Source organism: Salmo salar, chromosome 03 (assembly GCF_965601325.2).
Source record: "Salmo salar chromosome 03, fSalSal1, whole genome shotgun sequence".
Classification (NCBI taxonomy): domain Eukaryota; kingdom Metazoa; phylum Chordata; class Actinopteri; order Salmoniformes; family Salmonidae; genus Salmo; species Salmo salar.
Genome location: NC_138293.1, coordinates 55,516,304 through 55,540,975, shown reverse-complemented (window position 1 = coordinate 55,540,975; position 24,672 = coordinate 55,516,304). Strand labels below are relative to the sequence as shown.

Below are 24,672 nucleotides of genomic sequence, written 5' to 3'. Positions count from 1 at the left end.
CCGAGAGAAAGACAGAAAGAGAGAATTAGAGAGCATATTTAAATTCACACAGGACACCGGATAAGACAAGAGAAATACTCCAGATGTAACAGACTGACCCTAGCCCCCCGACACAAACTACTGCAGCATAAATACTGGAGGCTGAGACAGGAGGGATCAGAAGACACCCCCGGACAGGGCCAAACAGGTAGGATATAACCCCACCCACTTTGCCAAAGCATAGCCCCCACACCACTAGAGGGATGTCTCCAACCACCAACTTACCGTCCTAAGACAAGGCCGAGTATAGCCCACAACGATCTCCGCCATGGCACAACCCAAGGGGGGGGCGTCAACTCAGACAGGAAGACCACGTCAGTGACTCAACCCACTCAAGTGACGCACCCCTCCCATGGACGGCATGGAGGGGTGCGTAGCGCTCACCTCGTCTTCTCCGGACAAGCTTTTTCCGGATGCCCCAAACAATCGGAAAGGGGATTCAGAGAAAATGACTTGACCACAGTCCTCAGCAGTTCAATCCATGTACCTTCTGCAGAATATCAGTCTGTCCCTGATGTTTTTCCTGGAGAGAAGTGGCTTCTTTGCTGCCCTTCTTGACACCAGGCCATCCTCCAAAAGTCTTCGCCTCACTGTGCGTGCAGATGGACTCACACCTGCCTGCTGCCATTCCTGAGCAAGCGCTGTAGTGGTGGTGCCCCGATCCTGCAGCTGAATCAACTTTAGGAGATGGTCCTGGCGCTTGCTGGACTTTCTTGGGCGCCCTGAAGCCTTCTTCACAACAATTGAACCTCTCTCCTTGAAGTTCTTGATGATCCGATAAATGGTTGATTTAGGTGTAATCTTACTGGCAGCAATATCCTTGCCTGTGAAGCCCTTTTTGTGCAAAGCAATGATGACGGCACGTAGCCATGATTGGCAGAGGAAGAACAATGATTCCAAGCACCACCCTCCTTTGGAAGCTTCCAGTCTGTTATTCAAACTCAATCAGCATGACAGAGTGATCTCCAGCCTTGTCCTTGTCAACACTCACACCTGTGTTAACGAGAGAATCACTGACATGATGTCAGCTGGTCCTTTTGTGGCAGGGCTGAAATGCAGTGGAATTTTTTGGGGGGATTCAGTTCATTTGCATGGCAAAGAGGGACTTTGCAATTAATTGCAATTCATCTGATCACGCTTCATAACATTCTGGAGTATATGCAAATTGCCATCATACAAACTGAGGTAGCAACTCCTCCGAAGTACAGATCTAGAACATTTAAAGGTCATGAAGCAGAGCCAGACGGAATTCCTGCCTAGGGATGAGAGCGCGTCATTATACCATATTTGCACCTTTAATGATTTTGCATGCCCTTTACTATCATTTGCCCTTATGATTCAGAGGCATATGAAAATACAATGAAGGGAGGGAACTAATAAAACATAGATTAGCCTGGCTGTTCATTTTTCTCCACCATGACACCTAAGTGGCTCCATAAAGATTAATTAGGTGATATAAAATGCAGTCTTATTTATTAGGTTAAACCACTTTTGAAGTCTGAAAACATCTGACAAACTTTGATTTGAGGGAAATGTTCCTTGAATTAGCATGTAGCCTATAATTCCATACTACTTTTGTCAGACAGTATGCACATGAATTCAAATACGAACATGGCTCAAGCAAAGCGTGAAGGATTTAAAAACAGACATATTTGAACAAATTAGTCAACCTAAAGAGATTATTTTCCCCCCACAATCTTTGACCAACTAAAACAATTTCACTTGTGAAAATCCCAATCAAATAGCGCCCCCTGGTGTCTGAAGTGTAGCTACATCATGACATTCATTAGAAATGTGCCATGTGAGACCCACTGGTCTATGTCAAGATGCCCTAGCTGGGTAAAATGGTTTGGTGAACAGACCCCAGACTCGCTGTAGCGCTGACTGTCCAATCACCTTTTGCTTATGTTCGAGTTGTCTAAAATGGAACAATTCATTTACCTTGATAAATGCAGCAAATATGCTGAATCTGATGACATATGCAAGATAAAAATCTATATACAGAGACCTGATAGATTTGAGGAAAAACCAAGGTATTTCTTGATTATTGTAATAGGCAATGGGCAAAAACAGAGAGTCAAGATGATAATAGTCCATCTAGTTTAGTTCCTCCAAACAGAAAATTAAGCTGTGACATTCAACATTTATTAGCACTTGTCTTTTATCTATGTCATATGGGAAATGGTAGACTAGTAGTCCTTGCAAAACGTAGTCCCCAAACCTTACAGCTTTTATATTTTTCAGCAAATGAGCCACAGTCTTGAATACATGAGGAATAAAAAAAAACAACTCACTCTCCCTGTCAGTCAGCCAGTCACAATCCATACAACCAGGTCAATCGTTTCCACCACCACTCACAAAAGCACACTGGGGGCTTATTTTATTCTCATTTAGTGTTAAATATATATATTAAAAGGGGGGGGGGGGGGGGGGCAGAGTGTTAGCATGACAGGCCTGGCAGAGACATCTGGCAACATTATGTACAAATTGGAATTAGAGGCAGGGAGGGAAACAATTAGACCTGGATTCAAATAGTATTAGAGATCATATCAGGTACTTTATCTGTTCTCGATTGAGCTGGAACCAATAGAAAAGTCCCAAAAAGGGAAACCACACCCTCCTGGTACCCCAGGCAGGATAAAACAAATAATATTGACCCAGCTCTGGGAACTATGAAACGGTGTGGCGATGACTGTGTCCTTTTCCTGTGGCGTGTTCGCAGGGACAGTGGTCCGTTCTCTGTCCACTCTGGCCCAAAGCCAGCAGACCCAGACTGCCGTCTGTGTGTGTTGGGGGGGGGGGGGGGGGGGGAGATGAAGGCAAGAACACAGGTTGTTTGGCAACAGAACTGAACCTTTAGGCAGTGTGAGCCCACCAATTACACTCTTTCAGAGACCTATATGTATCATACATGTTATGTAGATGTTTGTTTCTTTACAAGATTCCCTGATGGCCAGCAAGGAAGGGAGGAGGGCGATGCTGAGGAACATAGAAACCTGTGATGGAGATGCCAGTACTTGTAATGTTCATTGGGGGGGGGAAACAGTTAAAAAAATGTACCCAGTCTGAATTGAAGAGGGGTGGGGGGGCGACAGCCTAGCCATGTCAGTTTGTGGGTTGGTCAGTTGGTTTATTTGCTTGCTGGGTTGTTTGAGTCCGAACACCCCTCCCCATCCCAGAGTGCTTCACATGCTCTGTGCTGGGTTACAGGTGGTCTCCTCTGTGGAAAGAGAAAATGGAAATGTGATTAACTGGCTGGCTGGAGCGGCAGATTTAGGGACACAGATCAAGCTAGTCATGGACTAAATCGCATACTCAATTAAAAGCGGATAATCTGTGTTCGGGAAACCGTCCCAGGGCTGTCATACATAACAAGTACACATATTCCACATGCAGTACCAGTCAAAAGTTTGGACACACCTACTCATTCCTGGGTTTTTCTTTATTTGTTCTATTTCTACATTGTAGAATAATAGTGGAGACAAACTATGAACTAATACAGATGGAACCATGAAGTAACCAACAGAAAAGTGTTAAATCAAAATATATTTTAGATTCTTCAAAGTAGCCACCATTTGTCTTGACAGCTTTGCACACTAGTTCGCTTTCTCGCAACCAGCTTAATGTGGAATTTCTTTCCTTCTTAATGCTTTTGAGCCGATCAGTTGTGTAGTGACAAGGTCGGGGTGGTATACAGAAGATAGCCCTATTTGGTAAAAGACCAAGTCAATATTATGGCAATAACTGCTCAAATAAGCAAAGAGAGATGACAGTCCATCATTACTTTAAGACATGATGGTCAGTCATTGCGGAACATTTCAAGAACTTTGAAAGTTTCTTCAAGTGCAGTCACAAAAAACATCAAGCGCTATGAAACTGGCTCTCATGAGGACCGTCACAGGAAAAGAAGAACCAAAGTTACCTCTGCTGCAGAGGATAAGTTCATTAGAGTTAACTGCCTCAGAAATTGCAGGCCAAATAAATGCTTCACAGAGTTCCAGTAACAACATCAACTGTTCAGAGGAGACTGCGTGAATCAGGCCTTCGTGGTCAAATTGCTGCAAAGAAACCACTACTAAAAGGACACCAATAAGAAGAAGAGACTTGCTTGGGCCAAGAAACACGAGCAATGGACACAAGACCGGTGGAAATCTGTCCTTTGGACTGACGAGTCCAAATTTCAGATTTTTGGTTCCAACTGCCGTGCCTTTGTGAGACGCAGAGTACGTGAACGGATGATGTCTGCATGTGTGGGTCCCACCGTGAAGTATGAAGGTGCTTTGCTGTTGACACTGTCTGTGACGCATTTAGAATTCAAGGCACACTTAACCAGCATGGCTACCACAGCATTCTGCAGTGATCCCCCATCCCATCTGGTTTGGGCCTTAGAGGGACTATCATTTGTTTTTCAACAGGACAATGACCCAACACACCTCCAGGCTGTGTAAGGGCTATTTGAGCAAGAAAGAGAGTGATGGAGAGCTGCATCAGATGACTTGGCCTCCACAATAAACCGACCTCAACCCAATTGAGATGGTTTGGGATGAGTTGGACCGCAGAGTGAAAGAAAAATCAGCCAACAAGTGCTCAGCATTTGTGGGAACTCCCTCAAGACTGATGGAAAAGCATTCTAGGTGAAGCTGGTTGAGAGAATGCCAAGAGTGTCCAAAGCTGTCATCAAGGCAAAGGTTGGCTACTTTGAAGAAACAAGATATATTTTGATTTGTTTATCACTTTTTTAGTTACTACACGATTCCATATGTGTTAATTAACAGTTTTGATGTCTTCACTATTATTCTACAATGTAGAAAATAGTCAAAATCAAGAAAAACCCTTGAATAAGTAGGTGTCTTGTACTGGTACTGTACATTTATTCTATATCACTCCAATTCTGCTAGTGGGCTCATGGGACAGACTGACCTATGTGAGCTTCTTGGCTTTGTTGTAGAGTGAGTCCACCACTTTGCTCATGTTCTGAATGGTCTCCAGGGCCACCTCATACGTTGTGTCTACTGCAGGCTCATCGAAGATGATCAGCACACCTTCGCCTTGGTCCAAAATACCTAGAGAGAGAGGTGGAGGGATAGTTTCAAGTAGGTACATAAAGGCAACAAAAAAAGACCTAAAAAATGTTTTGAACTTGAAGTTAATTATTACATTTTACCAACAACTATGGGACTAATATGACGGGAGGAGGAAATCTGGATTTAAACTCCCCCATGTATTTATTTGAAAAGTAAAACTTTTAGATTGGTCGGCGAGTTTTAGCTTCACTGTCCAAATAACTACATAGAAGTGTATGTGTTCACATTTTTCACTATCATAGACACCTACCGTGAAATTTTGTGTCTAGAATCATCTGTGACAACTTCCTCTCGACATCTCCCTGTGTAGAAGTGAAGAAACCAAATCGACATACAGATAAACACACACCATGAATGGGGTAAAAAGAACACCAATGCTTGATATATTTATTTCTTCTTCGACATTACTGCTTCAGTCAACAGAGCAACATTTTAAGAAAGGAAACAGGCAAGGCAAAATATAAATAATATGTAATAAGCGATGACTTACCTTGGAGAGTTTTATGAGGGTGGAAATGTGTTCTATCTGTGGGGAGACAGAACAACACTTGTCAGTGTTCTGGAACACAAGCTCAACAATGCAAAACAAATAGACACTTTTAGAAAGAGAGCAACTTGAACTTCAGACTAAGGATTTGTAAAGAATTTTACAAGACGAAAAATCCAAGCTGAACAAAGCCAAACAAATACTAGCCTTTCACAAATAGCCTTATGAATTCCCTGCCAGTGACTTATCAGCATCTCACATCCCTTTCAAGCTGCACACTCCACTCCCCAACCCCCACGACCCTAGGAGTACAATAAACTGGCCTGTCGAACACATGACCTGGGTTGCTAAGGGGTACATTGTTAGGGGGCAGGACACCTGACAACTCCTCTGACTGTACAGGCCAGTGTCTGTTCACTCCTCTGAGTGGACTTGTGGGATAGAGTTCGAGCAGAACTGAGTTGTTGTTATTGTTCTAACGTGTGTGTGTGTGCTTACTATTTACTGTTGGTAGTAGTTAATGATAATTGTTTGCTTATATAGCCTAGACCTATACAGTTCTTTAGATGTATACAGTCCTTACCAGTGCTCTTGCTGTGCTAATGTATTGGATTCATGCTATGCTAATTTTGTACAGCCTATTCATTACTGCTTATCTTACAGATCCACATCCTTCCCATTACTATTCCCTGTCTGCTGTGAGTGTGTACAGCAATAAAGTTCCCTTGGGTGTAACTGAGGTTGCCTCATTCCCCTCTTACCGAGGGAGGTGCTAGTGGGTCACAGATTGGCCCAAAACGGAGAGTCGCTCTCTTTCAAGCCTACTACTTTTTTTAAAAAAACACAGAAATTCGGGTTTTTACAGACTTCATGAATTCTTAAGGAATTTTACAAGAACAAAAAAAAGCCTAGTCCTGGACTGAAAAGCATGCCCCCACCCTCCACAAAACGCTCAGCTGTAAGCTCACCTGTACCCTGGAGAAAGGCTCGATGACACGGATCAGGTTCTGTTCAAGCAGGTTGTCATAGAGCGTGGTCAAGTGTGTGCTTATGATGGGGTCATCTCTCAACTCACCTCTGTACTCTGTCAGGGCCTGGAGAGAGGGGGGGGGGAATAGAGGTGAGAAATGGGTCAAATAGAAGGATATAGATGGGAGGGGAGAAAGTAAAGATGTAAAACAGGTGTTGCGGAACCTACAATAGGGGATAAACAACGCATAGGGATAAAAACAGCAACCGAAAAAATTGCATCTGTTCATCGATGTTATTCAGTTCACTCGACATGCTCTTACCTTTTCAAAATTCTCCAGCGACCGGTTCTTGCTGGCTTGCGCCACGCATTTCAGAGAGTCCGTCTGTCTCCCGGCGTGCCGCAGGGCTAGCTTTCCACTGACAAGACCTTGGACCTCCTCAGGACTACAAGACAACAGGTTACTCATCCAAGACATCAACTTTCCTCTAAAGCTCTTATCATCTACACATAACCAACTCCATAACTAACTGTTGTGCTGCATATTTACTCAAATTCGAAAGTTATATATTGCGTAAGTATATCGTGATTACACGTCGATCATGATAACACAACACAGAGTTGAGCGCTCAGCTGCTTACAGGTTGAGCATGATTTTGCAGAGCAGCATGTATTTGAGAGCGGTGATCGCTCTGGGGTGGTCGATGGAGTCGTAGCCTTCGAAGGCCTCGTAGAAGTAAGAGTAGGCCGTCTTCCAGTCCTTCTCCTCTGCTGCATGGATGATCCCTGTAGGAGGTTGAGGTCATCAACCAGGGATACTAAAATCTGCACCTCAAATCCTGTTGCAATGCTGATTGTCATTCTTGCTCTCTAATCAGGGACTGATTTAGACCCAGTGCACCAGATGAGTGCAATGAGGTAAAAATGAAAATCAGATGTACAACTGGACTTAATACCTCAACAACACTGCATGGCCACCTCTGCGCAACCAGAAAAGGCCAACCTACAACTATGTCGAGTTAGGATCCACGCCTTTATGCTTGGTGGATGTGGAAGAGCTGGCTGATTTCCTACCACTGTAAAATGCTTTAAAATGACACAGATAAAATGTTCAGAAATAAAAAATAAAAAACGGCAGAGGTCACTCCTATACAGTGGACATAAGACTGAACTAGTGGTGGGTGTTGTAGGGGAAGAGGATGGAGCGTAGCAGACCTGACTGCATGTCCAGGGCGGCCTGTAGCTTGGGCGGGCAGTAGATGCCGTTGGCGGTGGTGCGTGCAGAGGTGAGGGCGGCACGGGCCTTGGGCAGGTTGCTGAGGCCGTGGTACGTCTTACTCTCCAGCAGCTGCACCTCCACCAGCAGGGCCTTGTCATCCATCTTCTTCAGCTCCTGAAGTAGCTGGGTGCCTGAGGGAGAGAGGGATGGAAGGAGGGAGGGAGACATGAATGAGTACACCAAGCCAGAGTTGGCAGATAAAAATAATTCCCTGCCTAAGTACTTTAATTGGGACTGGTCAACTGACGTGTATAAAACGGAGTTAACATGTATCTGATGTGCACTTATTAGGAATAACAACTGTAATCATATTCAGCTCTTTCTGCTGTGATTAATATTTCCAGTTTCTATACAAACAAGCAAATCAACGCACCTAGATGAAGCGCCTCCTGATACCGCTTTGTGTCAAAATACAGAGAGATGAGACGAGCCTGGAGAGAGAGAGAAGACAAAGTCAAGGATAGCACCACCTCTGGAACCATCTTTAACATAGTCATCACCACCAGAGGTCCAAGTTTAAGAAAAATATCAAAATTGTTCAATTGGAATTTCAACTTAATTCCAGAATTGAAATGTGTCAAGATCCACCAATGGCCCTTGCAGCAAAGGCTGCAGCACTACATACAGCGAAATAGACTCAAGAACCCTAAGACAGGCTTGATCTCCATCCACTGTAAACCATCTAGTGAGGCAAACCAAACCCCTCATGTCAGTGCTCCCCCTCAGCTCCCTTCCAGTGGGGTCCCCTCTCCCGCTCCTCACCTCCAGGGCCTGTCTGAGGAATGTCCTCTTCTCAGCCTTGGCCCACTCGATGCACTCCAGACACAGCTCCACCTCCTGGCCTGTAGCTGCCTCCATGTCCAGAAACAGGTCCAGCAGCGAGCGTACCAGCCGCGCCGCCTTGGCCTTGCTGATGGAATTCAGGAACGGCCGAACATACTTCAGGAGACCGCCCAGCTCTGAGGGACACAGACAGCAGGTTGGAGGGGGATCAGTTTAAGCAAGCCAAGGTGAGGAGCAGAAAACCTAATGTTGATCACAACGACTAGGTATTTGGGACGCAAGGTGATTTGTAGATAAGTCATTCTGGGCAGTCCGCATGCAATGTAATCAATCTCAAACTTGCGTACCGTCAAGGAGAAACTTGTCACAGTCACTCTCACCGACATTATAGAAAAAGTTAATTGCCACAGCATTTGTCAGCAATTTAGTCCGCATCGTGTTTTGTTTCCTAGCCATACTGAAGATCATGAAAACACTAATCAGTATTAGTGTTGCACGGTATACCGGTACCATCATGGTACCAAAACGTCATGATACCAACATTTTAGAATAACGTAGTACCGTTTCATATGATACTACTGACCTTTTCAGCCCTACCGATCAAAAGAACCTGTTATAAAATCTTTATAAAAGTCAGCATTGTTAATAAAGTCAGTTGAATTGAAGCAACAGCCACTAGTCTCTTGTATGGGCAGGTCTAATAATATCCACTTCAATTTCATGCGCACATCACGTGTGGCAGCTGTAATCACCCAGCACCATCCCCTAGACCCTACCGGACCTCACACACCTGCTTCTCTCCGCCCGCTTTTCACTCACATCTATTCCTCCATCAGTTTTTTTTTGTTATAGAATTTTACCGTGATAGAGCAGAGATGCAGACCCAGACCCTGATGAGTCTTCTGTTAGATCTGTACATGTATTACATTGGAGCAGCGCGCAAAGTGAGCAATGTTGATATCATTTCGCCGCCTGTTATAACCAAGAGCACAGACCAGTCTGAGTAGACTTTTGAAGTTCACTGTCATGCAGCCTCAGTGTCAGAGAGGGGAAATGGAGCACCGCTTCGCGACAGGCATGCTTGCAGCTTTACAGCAAAGAAAAGGCTCGTCTGCAGCCTAAACAGTTCAACAAATACAACCCATTTTACTGGAGATGCCTTTTTTCTTTCTAACGGGATTCGCAGAGATTGTATATAATTTCACAATCCATGTCACGGGGCGTTCTAATCTAATCCCAGGTCGCAAATTATTGATTTGATAACAAACAACGTTCAGTTATATTACCTAGATAGCTAACAACCTGGTAGCTTGACAGTAGGTTTAGGCAAATTGGATTGGCACAGGAAGAAAAAGGGTCTGCTACTCATGAAATGGGCTTCAAAAAGGTAGGACGCATATAGGCCTAATGTAAGGCTAAACTATATCAAAAATCTATTTTTGGTGCTCCTTAAAAATCGGTTTGGTGCCTAATGTTTTAAAAGTTGGGAGTAGTTTCAATGTGTGTGTTTGTGAGTGAGACAGTGTGTGTGAGGAAGGGAGGGATTGTGTGTGTCAGTGTTAACTGAAGAGTAAAGGTTTCATGCAGTGTTTTCCCCTTACTGACACAATGACATGCAGACCATTATGTATGTATATCCCAGGAGGTTGGTGGTACCTTAATTGGGGAGGACGGGATCGTGAAAATGGCATCAAACACATGGTTTCAATGTGTTCGATGCCATTCCATTTGCAACTTTCCAGCCATTATTATGAGCCATCCTCCCTTCAGCAGCCTCCACTGATGTATATTCCTTCCTCCCATTCCTCCAGCCAAATCACAGGTAGGCCTTTGCAAATCAGCCATTCTATGCAGTATTATATTATACACTGAACAGTGTGAAGTTCTACTCTATACAACACATTTGAATTTAAGTGTGAATTTCCGTGACAGGTTTTTGGGGGATGGGGCGAACAGGATGCTAGGCCACAGATTTTCTTCCGCCATGGTATCGCGATACTACTCGGTATCGTGATACTTGGTATTGTATTGTTTTGTTTGCAAAATATTGGTATCGTAACAAGCCTAGTAAACATCATTCTCTAGTAGAGGTGATGTGTCTACTCTGAATGAGCACTTATCCAGCTGAAATCGGAGGAAGGATATGTCACCTGCAGCCTGGCCCGTCTTAGCCAGCAGACCACCCAGCTCCAGGATGCTCTGCTCTTTGACACACACTGCCTCCTCATCGCTCTCCTGGATGTCCCGCTTTACTGGAACAAAAAAATGGAAGAAAACTTGTTGACATTGACAACACAACCTTTTACACATAGACCTAGCTTCATAGATGGCAACATCTAGGCTATATGTGGAGAAGAAAAAAATCAGTTGTCAATCACAGTGGGGATGCTAATTTATAAGTCACTGCTTTCAGTTGACAGCTAGCTGGGGAAATCATCCCTGGGTCCAACATTGGACCTAGTTCGCTAGCAGTCAATGTAACAAAGGCTCAGCCACTGTCTGTTGAGCTTCTGCTGTCAATAAATCTGATTTAGCTGGCTCTATTTACCAACAAAAATGTGTAGCTAGTTAGTAATTTCAGTAATGTTCGCTAGCTATCTGGCTAACTTTAGCTAGCTATATAAGGTTAGAAAAAGGCATTTGTCAGATAGCCATCACATTCGCTAACATTTAGCTAGATTTTTTATTTTACCTTTATTTATACAGGTTTTTCTCATTGAGATAACATCTCTTTTCCAAGAGAGACCTGGTCCAATAGCAGCAGGGGGAACAGTGTTTCAGACAAAACAACTTACATACACAAACACAACATTTAACGTTAAAAACACGAAAGTCTTGACTAAAAACAGCTGTCCTAAAGACAATTACACTAAATGATATATACGTCGATCAAGTGTTTAAACTCCACCAACGAAACTAGATCAAAAGTTTAAAAATGTGTAAATCAAAAGAAACTAAAAAGAAAAGAAATGTAGCTAGCTAGATTATTTAAATGTTATACATTCCGCTACAGTAAAGAGTTGGGAATGCCTTTTACTTAGATTAACACAGCTGAGCCGGCATGAGATATGGTTTGGAAATCAAGGGATTATAAATGGCATTGTATTCAGAATTGTCCCATCTACTACATAAGACTGAACGACTGCTAATTTTAAGTGAACTGCCGTTTTTGTCCTCATGCTAGCTAACAGTAGCCACGAAATAATGCATTTTAGCCTATTCTTTAATTGAAATACCAGTCAATGTAGCGCGAGAGCTTCTGATACAACTCAAGCAGCTTTAATAAGCCCAATCAATTTGCAACAATTGTAAAGGCAATGTGTGTAAAAAAAAAAAAAAAAAAAAAAGTTTTTTATATATATAAATAAAAATGCGATTTTTAAATCGTGGACAGTTTAAAAAAAAAATATATATATATATACACACACACACACACGGCTCAAAAAAATAAAGGGAACACTTAAACAACACAATGTAACTCCAAGTCAATCACACTTCTGTGAAATCAAACTGTCCACTTAGGAAGCAACACTGATTGACAATAAATTTCACATGCTGTTGTGCAAATGGAATAGACAACAGGTAGAAATTATAGGCAATAAGCAAGACACCCCCAATAAAGGAGTGGTTCAGCAGGTGGGGACCACAGACCACTTCTCAGTTCCTATGCTTCCTGGCTGATGTTTTGGTCACTTTGAATGCTGGCGGTGCTTTCACTCTAGTGGTAGCATGAGACGGAGTCTACAACCCACACAAGTGGCTCAGGTAGTGCAGCTCATCCAGGATGGCACATCAATGCGAGCTGTGGGAAGAAGGTTTGCTGTGTCTGTCAGCGTAGTGTCCAGAGCATGGAGGCGCTACCAGGAGACAGGCCAGTACATCAGGAGACGTGGAGGAGGCCGTAGGAGGGCAACAACCCAGCAGCAGGACCGCTACCTCCGCCTTTGTGCAAGGAGGAGCAGGAGGAGCACTGCCAGAGCCCTGCAAAATGACCTCCAGCAGGCCACAAATGTGCATGTGTCTGCTCAAACGGTCAGAAACAGACTCCATGAGGGTGGTATGAGGCCCCGACGTCCACAGGTGGGGGTTGTGCGTACAGCCCAACACCGTGCAGGACGTTTGGCATTTGCCAGAGAACACCAAGATTGGCAAATTCGCCACTGGCGCCCTGTGCTCTTCATAGATGAAAGCAGGTTCACACTGAGCACGTGACAGACGTGACAGAGTCTGGAGACGCCGTGGAGAACGTTCTGCTGCCCGCAACATCCTCCAGCATGACCGGTTTGGCGGTGGGTCAGTCATGGTGTGGGGTGGCATTTCTTTGGGGGGGCCGCACAGCCCTCCATGTGCTCGCCAGAGGTAGCCTGACTGCCATTAGGTACCGAGATGAGATCCTCAGACCCCTTGTGAGACCATATGCTGGTGCGGTTGGCCCTGGGTTCCTCCTAATGCAAGACAATGCTAGACCTCATGTGGCTGGAGTGTGTCAGCAGTTCCTGCAAGAGGAAGGCATTGATGCTATGGACTGACCCGCCCGTTCCCCAGACCTGAATCCAATTGAGCACATCTGGGACATCATGTCTCGCTCCATCCACCAACGCCACGTTGCACCACAGACTGTCCAAGAGTTGGGGGATGCTTTAGTCCAGGTCTGGGAGGAGATCCCTCAGGAGACCATCCGCCACCTCATCAGGAGCATGCCCAGGCGTTGTAGGGAGGTCATACAGGCACGTGGAGGCCACACACACTACTGAGCCTCATTTTGACTTGTTTTAAGGACATTACATCAAAGTTGGTTCAGCCTGTAGTGTGGTTTTCCACTTTAATTTTGTGTGTGACTCCAAATACAGACCTCCATGGGTTGATAAATTGGATTTCCATTGATTATTTTTGTGTGATTTGTTGTCAGCACATTCAACTATGTAAAGAAAAAAGTATTTAATAAGATTTCATTCATTCAGATCTAGGATGTGTTATTTTAGTGTTCCCTTTATTTTTTTGAGCAGTATATATATATATATATATATATATATATATATAAAATTTAAAAAAAATTTAAACTGTCCACGATTAAAAATAGAATTTTTTTTCCCTTCTCTCAACTGGTAATTGAAGTACGCTTCCCATTCAAATGCATGGCAACTAGGCAGGCTTCAGTGCGTCACCACTTTGCAATGAGCTGGAGGCAGTATGCATTTCAAAAGCATACTTAATTGTTTGAAACCAGAACGTTTCACAACATGAGGCATGTCTTACCTTGCTTCAAAGTAGCCTAGCCAAAGTCCAACCAAATGTGCAGGCAATAATTTTATAAAGACTTCCATATGCCATTGAAATCAATAGACTTTTTATTTTATGTTCTATTGGTTTTCAAATCAAATCCTTGTCCAGTAGCCAAAGGCCAGTGGTATAAAGTACTTAAGTAAAAATACTTTAAAGTACTACTTAAGTAGTTTTTGGGGTATTTAACTTTTCACTACATTCCTAAAGAAAATAATGTTCTTTTTACTCCATGCATTTTCCCTGACACCCATACTCGTTACTTAGCAGTATATGAAAATGGTCCAATTTACACACTTCAAGAGAACACGTAATCATCCCTACTACCTCTGATCAGGCAGACTCATTTGTAAATTATGTCCGAGAGCTTGAGTGTACCCCTGACTTTCACTTGAGAAACGTTCTATTAAAAAAGGTATCTATACCAAAGTATGACAATTGCATATTTTTTCCACCACTGCCAAAGATACACTCCAAGTCATAAACTCAGGGGGAAAAAAAGAACCGTTGTCGCACTGTCAACTGCGTTTATTTTCATCAAACTTAACATGTGTAAATATTGTATGAACATAAGATTCAACAGGCATAAACTGATCAAGTTCCACAGACATGTGACTAACAGATATTGAATAATGTGTCCCTGAACAAAAACAAAGGAGGGGGGGGGGGGGGGGGGGGTCAAAATCAAAAGTAACAGTCAGTATCTGGTGTAGCCATCAGCTGCATTAAGTACTGCAGTGCATCTCCTCATGGACTGCACCAGATTTGCTGGTTATTGCTGTGAGATGATACCCCACTCTTCCACCAAGGCACCTGCAAGTTCCCAGACATTTCTGGGGGGAATGGCCCTAGCCCTCACCCTCCGATCCAACAGGTCCCAGACGTGCTCAATGATATTGAGATTCGGGCTCTTTGCTGGCCATAGCAGAACACTGACATCCCTGTCTTGCAGGAAATCACGCACAGAACAAGCAGTATGGCTGGTGGCATTGTCATGCTGGAGGGTCATGTCAGGATGAGCCTGCAGGAAGGGTACTACATGAGGGAGGAGGATGTCTTCCATGTAACGCACAGCGTTGAGATTGCCTGCAATGACAAGCTCAGTCGATGATGCTGTGACACACCGCCCCAGACCATGACGGACCCTCCACCTCCAAATTGATCCCGCTCCAGAGGACAGGCCTCAGTGTAACGCTCATTCCTTTGATGATAAATGCGAATCCGACCATCACCCCTGGTGAGACAAAACCGCGGCTCGTCAGTGAAGAGCACTTTTTGCCAGTCCTGTCTGGTCCAGCGACGGTGGGTTTGTGCCCATAGGCAACGTTTTTGCTGATGATGTCTGGTGAGTACCTGCCTTACAACAGGCCTACAAGCCCTCAGTCCAGCCTCTCACATCCTATTGCAGACAGTTTGAGCACCGATGGAGGGATTGAGCGTGTTTAAACCCTTTACAATGAAGATCTGTGAAGTTATTTGGATTTTTACAAATTATCTTTGAAAGACGGGGTCCTGAAAAGGGGACGTTTCTTTTTTGCTGAGTTTATTAGCCACCAATGCTAGTTGTTGTATAGGCCTATTTAGAGGATATCTACATATGTCACATGAAACCGCTCACAATGCTATTTTCCCACTAATTGCATTATGGAACACACTGTTCGAAGCAGTGTCTTAGAGTAGGCCTAGACTATAGGATATATCAGAGACTACATTTCTTCACACAGGAAAAAGTTGGCCCTTTATAAACATTTCATGCAATTCTACTACCCTTTATAACGGGAAAAATGTGCAATATGAGACCCACTTAACTTGGAGGAAATTACTGTCCAAAAACAAACAAAAATGGCACTGACAGAATGATAAAGAATATGGCGTATGTTCTCCGCTGGGGCAATTAATTAAGTTTAGAATTTTGTTAACTAAGACTGATTAGAGACCCCTTTACTTTTTCCACATTTTGCTACATTACAGCCTTATTCTAAAATGGATTCAATTGTCCCCCCCCCTCAATCTACACACAATACCCCATAATGACAAAGCAAAAACAGGTTTTGAGAAATGTCTGAAAAAACAAAACTGAAATATCACATTTACATAAGTATTCAGACCCTTTACTCAGTAAATAAGCATCTTTGGCAGCAATTAGTCTCGAGTATGACACTACAAGCTTGGCACAACTGTATTTGGGGAGTTTCTCCCATGGGCTCCCAAGTGGTGCAGCGGTCTAAGGCACTAAATGTCAGTGCTAAAGGTGTCACTACAGACCCTGGCTCGATTCCAGGCTGTATCGCAACCGACAGTGATTGGGAGTCCCATAGGGTGGCGCACAATTGGCCCAGCGTCATCAGAGTTGGGGTTTGGCCAGGGAAAGCAGTTATTGTAAATAATAATTTGTTCTAACTGACTTGCCTAGTTAAATCAAGGTTAAAAAAAAAAGAAAGTTGGATGGGGCGCATCGCTGCACAGCTATTTCCAGGTCTCTCCAGAGATGTTCGATCGGGTTCAAGTCTGGGCTCTGGCTAGGCCACTCAAGGACATTCGGAGACTTGTCCCGAAGCTACTCCTGCATTGTCTGGGCTTTGTGCTTAGGGTCATTGTCCTGTTGGAAGGTGAACCTTCGCCCCAGTCTGAGCTCCTGAGCGCTCTGGAGCAGGTTCTCCCTGTACTTTACTCCGTTCATCTTTCCCTCAGTCCTGACTAGTCTCCCAGTCCCTGCCGCTGAAAAACATCCCCACAGCATGTGACGCTTGGCATTCAGGCTAAATAGTTCAATATTGGTTTCATCAAACCAGAGAATCTTGTTTCTCATGGTCAGAGTCCTTTAGGTGCCTTTTGGCAAACTCCAAGCGGGCTGTCGTGCCTTCCGTCTGGCCACTCTACCATAAAGGCCTGATTGGTGGAGTGCTGCAGAGATGGTTGTCCTTCTGATAACTTCTCCCATCTCCACAGAAGAACTACAGAGCTCTGTCAGAGTGACCATTGTGTTCTTGGTCACCTCCCTGACCAAGGCCCTTCTCCCCCGATTGCTCAGTTTGGCCGGGCGGTCAGTTCTAGGAAGAGTCTTGGTGGTTCCAAACTTATTCCACTTAAGAATGATGGAGGCCACCATGTTCTTGGGGACATCCAATGCTGCAGACATTTTTTGGTACCCTTCCCCATATCTGTGCCTCGACACAATCCTGTCTTGGAGCTCTGCGGACAATTCCTTCGACCTCATGACTTGGTTTTTGCTGACATGCACTGTCAACTGTGGTACCTTATATAGACAGACGTGTGGCTTTCCAAATTGTGTCCAATCATTTGAATTTACCACAGGTGGACTCCAATCAAGTTGTAGAAACATCATGGATGATCAATGGAAACAGGATGCACCTAAGCTCAATTTCGAGTCTCATAGCAAAGGGTCTGAATACTTACGTAAATAAGGTATGTTTTTATTTTTTTTATTTGCTATAAATTTGCAAAAAAATTATAAAAACCTGTTTTCTTTTTGTGATTATGGGGTATTGTGTGTATATTCATTTACTGTATTGTGTGTACACTGATTTAATCCATTTTATAATATGGCTTTAACGTAACAAAATGTGGAAAAAGGGAAGGGGTCTTAATACTTTCTGAATGCACTGTGCATGGCTGTCTCTGGGAATATTGGCCTCATTGACCCCAAAAACTCTGTATATCGGTCGTTCTCCAGTCTGAAGGTACAAACTCTGCCTTCTTGGCAGGCCGGGTGGGAGCAAATCAAGTGCCCTATAGGCCTACCACTGGCCAATCGGATGGCTCAGATTACCGTGTTTGCAGTAACTTAGCAGGCGTAAAATAAAGCTACAACAAAGTTGATACTGTGAGATTTCAAAACCATGACTAGAGACTCAACGAATACAACAAAGATTGAGTTTATGTTTAAAAGTTTTTACTAACACTTTCTATTCAACACTTTTATAAGCAATAAAATGTGCATTCTCCCTACTTCCATTCGCACTACAACCAGCACTGCAGTTGCAATGAATGAGTAGGAAAGTGTATCGATAGGCTTGCATTGTTATTATTAGGGGCTTAAGTATTTTTTTAATATGGAGGAATATTTAGCTTTCTCTGGTCATAGGAGTAACAACATGAATGTGTGCGGTGGGACTCAAGTTTAGCTATCAGCAGGAAGACAGTGACCCTTTTTGGTCGGTGGCAGTGGAGAGCGGAGGGATGTTGAGGTAGAGCCTCACTCTGTTGCCCTCTCCCTCCTCTGAGACTGACCATCAGAAACAGGCACCATCAGCCCAGTAAAATAGAAAAAAAGGTAATTCTTTAAATGTATGCTCACTCAGCTGTGCTTCAGGAGTAATACAACTGATATATTACCAGTGTGATCATATAGCCTCGATTTTTTTATATAATTCTTAAAAACTGGTCTGAGAAGAACAGTGTATTGGCAGGGCAATTCAAGTAAAGCCAAAATGCCGTGATAATGTTTAGGTCCAATAGCCTACTGCACATAGTTCAAAACATTGGGTAGATGTGTATATTTAATAGGTTAAAATTAATAGATACATTTTGCATAGACTTACTTTTTTTAAGTCATGCAACAACAACAAAAATCAGAGCGGTAGATCTCGGCTTGAATTTTGACTCAGAAAAGGTTGTTGACCACTACTATAATCCACACCGGTCTGTGTAGCATTCTCACACCCCAAATCCCGATCTGGTCTGTCGAGTCTGCTTCGGGAAACGTTCCCGAAGGTCCCGCGATGTTGTGTCGATGGGTATAAGGTTGGAATCACGTCTGTCTGTGTCCGAATTTTCTTCCATTTAGCTAGCTAGTTATTAATGCAATGCGCAAGCAAAGGGGTAGCTAACTAACGTTGCCTAGCTAATTGCACATAGCATGCTAGCTACCGGTCTCCCTGCTGCTGACTCACTGTGACCAATGGGGATAGGCCGGTAGCCCGGTACGGTCATTGAGCTATAGAGTACGGTAGCTAGCAAAATTAGCTAGCTAACTGCTCTAACCCATGGACAGGGACTGTTTTTGCGATAATCTACACGTCCGAGACACTTGGATACTACAAGTTACGTTGCAGCTGTATACTTACCTATTGAATGTAAAATATCGATAGATGCATTCCGGTCTGAACTGAGAAGAGACTGGGCTCTTTGAAACTCAGCCACTGCCGCGGCTGCCATCTTGCCTCCTCTCAATGACAGGTTGTTTCCGGTCTGTCAATCAACTTTCCCCTTCTTTTCCTTTGAAGTTAAATGGCGGTTGCCGCCACCTACTGGACTGGAATATGTATCCTATGTTTCACAGACAGAGAAATACCTTGCCTAGTACCCACTGATGTTGTCTCCTAGGCTAGCAGACTGGTTTCACGAGGCTAGTTATCGCCCTAAAATAAAAAAAAACTAAATGTAAACCTCCTAACACAGGTTCTCATTGGTCTGGGTTATGGACATCTCCATGTGTGTGTAAAGGATAGGAATCGCCCGTTTCCCAGTGAACCCTTAGTGAGGTTTATTTTAATGAGAATTTCGGTTGGGAGGTTTACATTTTTTATTCTTTTTTTAATTCTATTTTACTACGCATTTGAGTTGACAAAAAGCAATGAGTGAAGCGGGGGAGGTGCATCTGCGACAGCCGAAAGTCGACACTGTTGTGGTTTTCCTACAGCAAAGCTCAGAGCAACATGACAGTGTCAACATGCCATTGTTTATAAAAGTTTATGTCTAAATGAACATGTTTCTTAACCCCAATATCAAGTGGCGACCAGTCATTCAGTCATTCATTTTAAGCCCCACCTGTTTAGCTTGAGCCCCGCCTGTTTTACATGTTATTTTGGCATTAATATATGTCACATATCAGTTTACAAACAATGTAAAAAAAATAAAAAAATAACTAAAAGTAATGTTCTCTAGTTGTGCCATGATTCTGACTTGGTGGTTCTGTCACTCATGGGAACACTACGTCACCGCAAAATCTACGGGGAGAGCTCGAAAATTCAAGCCCCTTGCACGCTGCCATAGAGTAAGGTTAGAAGTGCCCATCCAAGAAGGCTCAAGGTCATTGGCCACAGATAAAATTACATCAAATCACGTTATATCTACGGTAGCTTTGATTGGACTGATCATGTCAACATCATACTTTCAAAATCTTAGCCAGCAAGCTAGACAATCAGTTATCATCATGAATCAAGTCGACAATCTATTGGCAAATGCTTTTCAATCTTTGTCATATGAAGCTTAAAAGAATAAACATTCAACACCATGGGCCAGAAAAGGTAGAATACATTGCCATGCTGTCAATCCAGCATGACTTCTGCTGCGTTCAAAACAACTTGACACTCGGAAAAAAACGAGCACCAACTGTGAAAATATGTTTTGAAGAGTCAGCCAACTCGGAATTCAAAGTCGGGAACTCGGGCCTCTTTCTAAAGTTTCGACCTGAAGATCACTGACGTCATGATTCAACCTTGTTTTTTTCCCCCCAGAGTTCCCAGTTGTCTTGAAAGCACCATAAATCCAGAGAATGTCAGATTTAATGACAAAGTTTGATGGCAAAATTTACCCACAAGAAGGACCGCCGTGCCACTGTCCTGTTCAAGTGAGCACAACAAGGTGAGTCCAAAAATGTCTTGTATGCTGCTGCATAAATGATGTAATATGCCAGGGAGATATTTATACTGTAGCTAAGAAAGTAATAGCCCATGTGACTCACCCTAATAATTTGGTCCCTTTCCCCCACATAACTTAGCCTACTGTTCTGACTTGGTGGTGCACATGTAGCCTATAGCCTGTGTTAGAGAAATCGAATCGAAAATTGTAAGCGCTTTCATTGTCTGCTTATATGCCCCCTTTATTTATCCTACGGTTCTGACTTGGTGTACAGGGAGAATACTGTAAGAACGGCCCATGTTCTGAATTCTGCCGCTGTACATTTCAAAAGTGCTGACCAAGTAGTTATATTGACTACGTCTGTTTTAGCTTGCTCATTAATGTCTTAATCAAAATTACGTATTGCCTCTTATCTGCCATCGTCCCCTTATGCCATAGTTTGTATATCTCAATTTCCAGTAGAAACCACATTTGTTTAAGCAAGTCAGCCATCTCAGCTATGTTTTTTTTTTAAAGGCAGTAAATGAGGATGATTGAACTGTTTCGCTGCAAGACAACACTCCAGGTGTAGCAGTGGTAAGGATTCACTTCATGGTGCTGAAAAGAAAGCTCTGCTGTTGGGACAGCTTTAAGTAAGCCCTAACAGTTTGTGGGCACCATTTGTCACTGTTATAATGCAATGAATGTGTTGTTTAGGGTTGTGTTGTGTTGTGCAGTGGCTTTGCTGGCATGCATCTAAAACATTTTGGTTGAGTTTGCCCCACCAAGATTGACATGCTAAAATCACCACTGCCAATATCACAAACTCACAATCTGAAATCGTATGTGTGTACATTATACAATTAATTGATGAGAGAGTGGTCTCAAATATTACATTTATTTGTATCCATTGTATGAATCATGGCAAAGTCAACACTTCTTCTTCTTTGGTATTATGGCGGTCTGTAAACAAATGTTATAGTTGCATGCTTCCGCTGTAAAATCTCGTACACGCAAATACTTCTCTGTTGCCGCCACCACAACATCTATCCTCTATGATTTACATTCCATTCCTACAGTACAATTCACAACCATGGCCACGAATGCCAAAAAAACAACCTTACTGAAGCAAGTTATTCCTATCATTCTCTATTGGTCTCATCCTATTCACAGGGATCCTCTTAGGATACCTCAACCTGGACCCATCTTCCTCTACTACTCTCTAAACTGCCTCAGCATACGACACCATCTGCACTACTCTGATCCTGGCAACCTCAACCTCCTGCCTTTCTCTCGCTGGACATTTCTGATCTCCAGCACCATGGGTACCCTATATTTTACACACATCTTTCTGCCGATACTACACATTCCTTTGTCTCATGTCCTCCTGCACACTTCTCACATTTAGGTATATCCCTACTACATACTGCTGCCACATGACCATAAGCTTGACATCTAAAACACCATAATGGATTTGGTATCAATGCTCTCACGGGATAACTGGCACATCCTATCTTGACCTTATCTGGTAAAGACTCTGTATCAAAACTCAATAGTACAGACAGTGTCTTCTCTGTTTTACCACGCTCTCCACTGGGTCTGCATCTCACCAAACAGCAGGTGTCACAGACTTCAGTTGATCCTCTTCAACACTTAACGCCACTCCAGTTATCACTCCTTTCAACGGTGCCCTGCTCCGGAGAGGAAAGCAAGTCACAGTTCTTGTCCCCAGTCACGTAATTCGGCGCACATGCTCCCTCTGGATGGCAGAAACTTTCACTGACCCAACATTCTCCAACCTCTTCTGACAACACATATCAGCCAGAAGGCAAGGATCCATTCTCTCCAAAAATCTTTATCACCATCAGGACAAGGCTCAAACTCGGCGGTCTTCACCACATCTGCCACCGAATTTAATTCATCCTCACTCTCATCATGTTCAATTTCCTTCTGCAGCACTCCATATTTATATGTTCCACTTTCTTCCCTTTTCCATGCCCACCTTCTTACTGACCTCTATGGGTTCCCCTGACTCTATCTCCAAATCCGACAACCATTCGGGTGTACTCGCCATGGTACTAGAAGTTAGAGAGGCCAGGAAACTAATGGTTGCCAGCTAAAATCACAGATCAGATGGGAGAACTCTAGAAGAGATGAGAGCTGGCACCTCTGTGTGGATACTGGATTGAATAAAATGTCATTTAAATGAATATTTTATTAATATTTTTTTTATTTTACATTTATTTAACTAGGCATGTCAGTTAAGAACAAATTATTATTTACAATGACGGCCTACCAAAAGACAAAAGGCCTTCTGCGGGGATGGGGACTGGGATTAAATAATGAATGGATTAAATTAAAACGTTTATAATTATTTTAAACTGTTAAATAGTTCAAAATTGAATTGCTTTATTAAAAACAGAACCCTTAAATGAAGGCCAATTAATATAATTAATATAATATGAAAGTGACAAGTCAATTTCACTTCCGTTTATTTGTTTTGTAGGGTAAGAATGAGACTAAAATGTGCATCATCAAAGTCATGAAAACGCGGTCATTTAAGATGTATACGTGTCTCCGGGTGAATTTACTTATCATTTGCCGATTTTCTACATATTTGATGGCCAAGAACAAGCACGAAGCCGAAAGGCTACAACCGTTTCTTTCTAACTACACACATTCACTACAACTTCCACAAGCTGTCTACAATGTCTCTCTTTCGACAGCATACTGGTTGGATATATGTTTTGTTTTTTGCATTTTCAAAAAGTAGCCTACTGGTTGGCAACGTTCAGTAAAAAACAACAACACGCGTAATCTAATATAAAACACAGGAAACGGCCTGTATAGTGGGTTCTTACCATCCTGTATCCCCAGCCACTGGCTCTGGGCCCCTCTCTCCCCCGATCGCATATGAACACGTAATAAACCATGTCGAAAAGGTTTAGAATTGGAAGAAACTGCGGTGCGCCACTGTCCTCTGCGCGAGCAGGCACTTTCCAGTATTGTAACAAAACTGTGGGGGTTGTAGTTCAAATTAGACTTTTCTAACTTTCGGTGAAGTGTCTTACTTCTTGAGTGTCAAATATTTTGATTAAAGGAATCGAATATAATTTATATATATCTTAAATTACCGCGTTTTCATGAATTTGATGATATAATCTTGAAGCCCAGTCAAGAGATTATGGGGACATGATACGGAAGTAAAGCGGACGGGGCGGTTACTTTCACGGGGTATTCATTTCACCCCTTTTTTATGAATTCAATGCACTGCAAATACATGTGACACTATTTCATCAAATCAATTGGCCTTTTATCGTTTTATTGAGGGGATTCAGTGTTGCCAGGTCCAATTTAAATTTCTAACACAATGACCTCTGAAAACCCGCTCACAAGGCCTGAAACCTAGACAAAAAAATGTATTGGCAGCAAGAGAGGAGTTGCCACATTTATCCATGAAACCCTTTTTCCATGAAACCCTTTTTCCATAACGTTATCGAGCGAATAAAGGGGGAATATCTACTTCATTTTAAATGAAGAAAGCTAAGAAGCTAAATTTGTTTTTCCATCAAAATAAGAATTATTGGAAGTTTAAGAATATGTTGCAAGAGAAAAGGTAATTCGCCCTTGTTAAACTCTCCAGATCATTTTCCATCAATGGATGTCGATTTAACTTGTTCTGACTGCTATGATTGAACAATAAGGCCCTAGAAGGTGTGGTATTTGGCCAATATACCACAGCTAAGGGCTGTTCTTTTGGACGTAATCTGGTTAACAATGTAATTAGAATAGTAAAAAGTGAGAAAAAATGGTAATTCCCATGGTACACAGTCTGATCTAACATGGCTTTCAACCAATCAGCATTCAAGTCTCAAACCACCCAGTTTACACTACCGTTCAAAAGTTTGGGGTCACTTGTTTTTGAAAGAAAATAAAAAAATGTGTCCATTAAAATAACATCAAATTGATCAGTAATACAGTGTAGACATTGTTAGTCTCAATGTCAACAGTGAAGAGGCGACTCCGGGATGCTGGCCTTCTAGGCAGAGTTGCAAAGAAAAAAACATATCTCAGACTGGCCAATAAAAATAAAAGATTAAGATGGGCAAAAGAACACAGACACTGGACAGAGGAACTCTGCTTAGAAGGCCAGCATCCCGGAGTCGCC

At 42.9% G+C, this 24,672-nt stretch overlaps 1 protein-coding gene across 3 annotated transcripts; it reads right to left on the bottom strand.

Annotated features, from left to right (window-relative positions):
* Window positions 1-1,495: 1,495 nt before the first annotated feature.
* On the bottom strand, window positions 1,496-23,506 carry LOC106600937 (26S proteasome non-ATPase regulatory subunit 11). Of its 3 annotated transcripts, XR_006769159.2 has the most exons (13): window positions 19,010-19,148; window positions 10,793-10,894; window positions 8,622-8,818; window positions 8,233-8,290; window positions 7,796-7,990; window positions 7,222-7,366; window positions 6,903-7,026; window positions 6,579-6,704; window positions 5,614-5,649; window positions 5,374-5,425; window positions 4,960-5,102; window positions 3,100-3,259; window positions 1,496-2,819 (listed from the first exon to the last, which is right to left on the bottom strand). XR_006769159.2 is itself a non-coding variant. In XM_014192735.3 (12 exons), the coding sequence occupies exons 1-11, from the start codon at window positions 23,415-23,417 to the stop codon at window positions 4,960-4,962; spliced, it is 1,230 nt and encodes a 409-aa protein (XP_014048210.1). In that variant the 5' UTR covers window positions 23,418-23,506; the 3' UTR covers window positions 2,827-3,259. The 3 variants fall into 3 exon arrangements, 2 of the variants coding, with proteins under 2 accessions (XP_014048210.1, XP_014048209.1); XM_014192735.3 differs by lacking the exons at window positions 1,496-2,819; window positions 19,010-19,148 and adding an exon at window positions 23,366-23,506 and having other exon boundaries at window positions 2,827-3,259; XM_014192734.3 differs by lacking the exon at window positions 1,496-2,819 and having other exon boundaries at window positions 2,827-3,259.
* Between the last annotated feature and the right edge of the window lie 1,166 nt (window positions 23,507-24,672).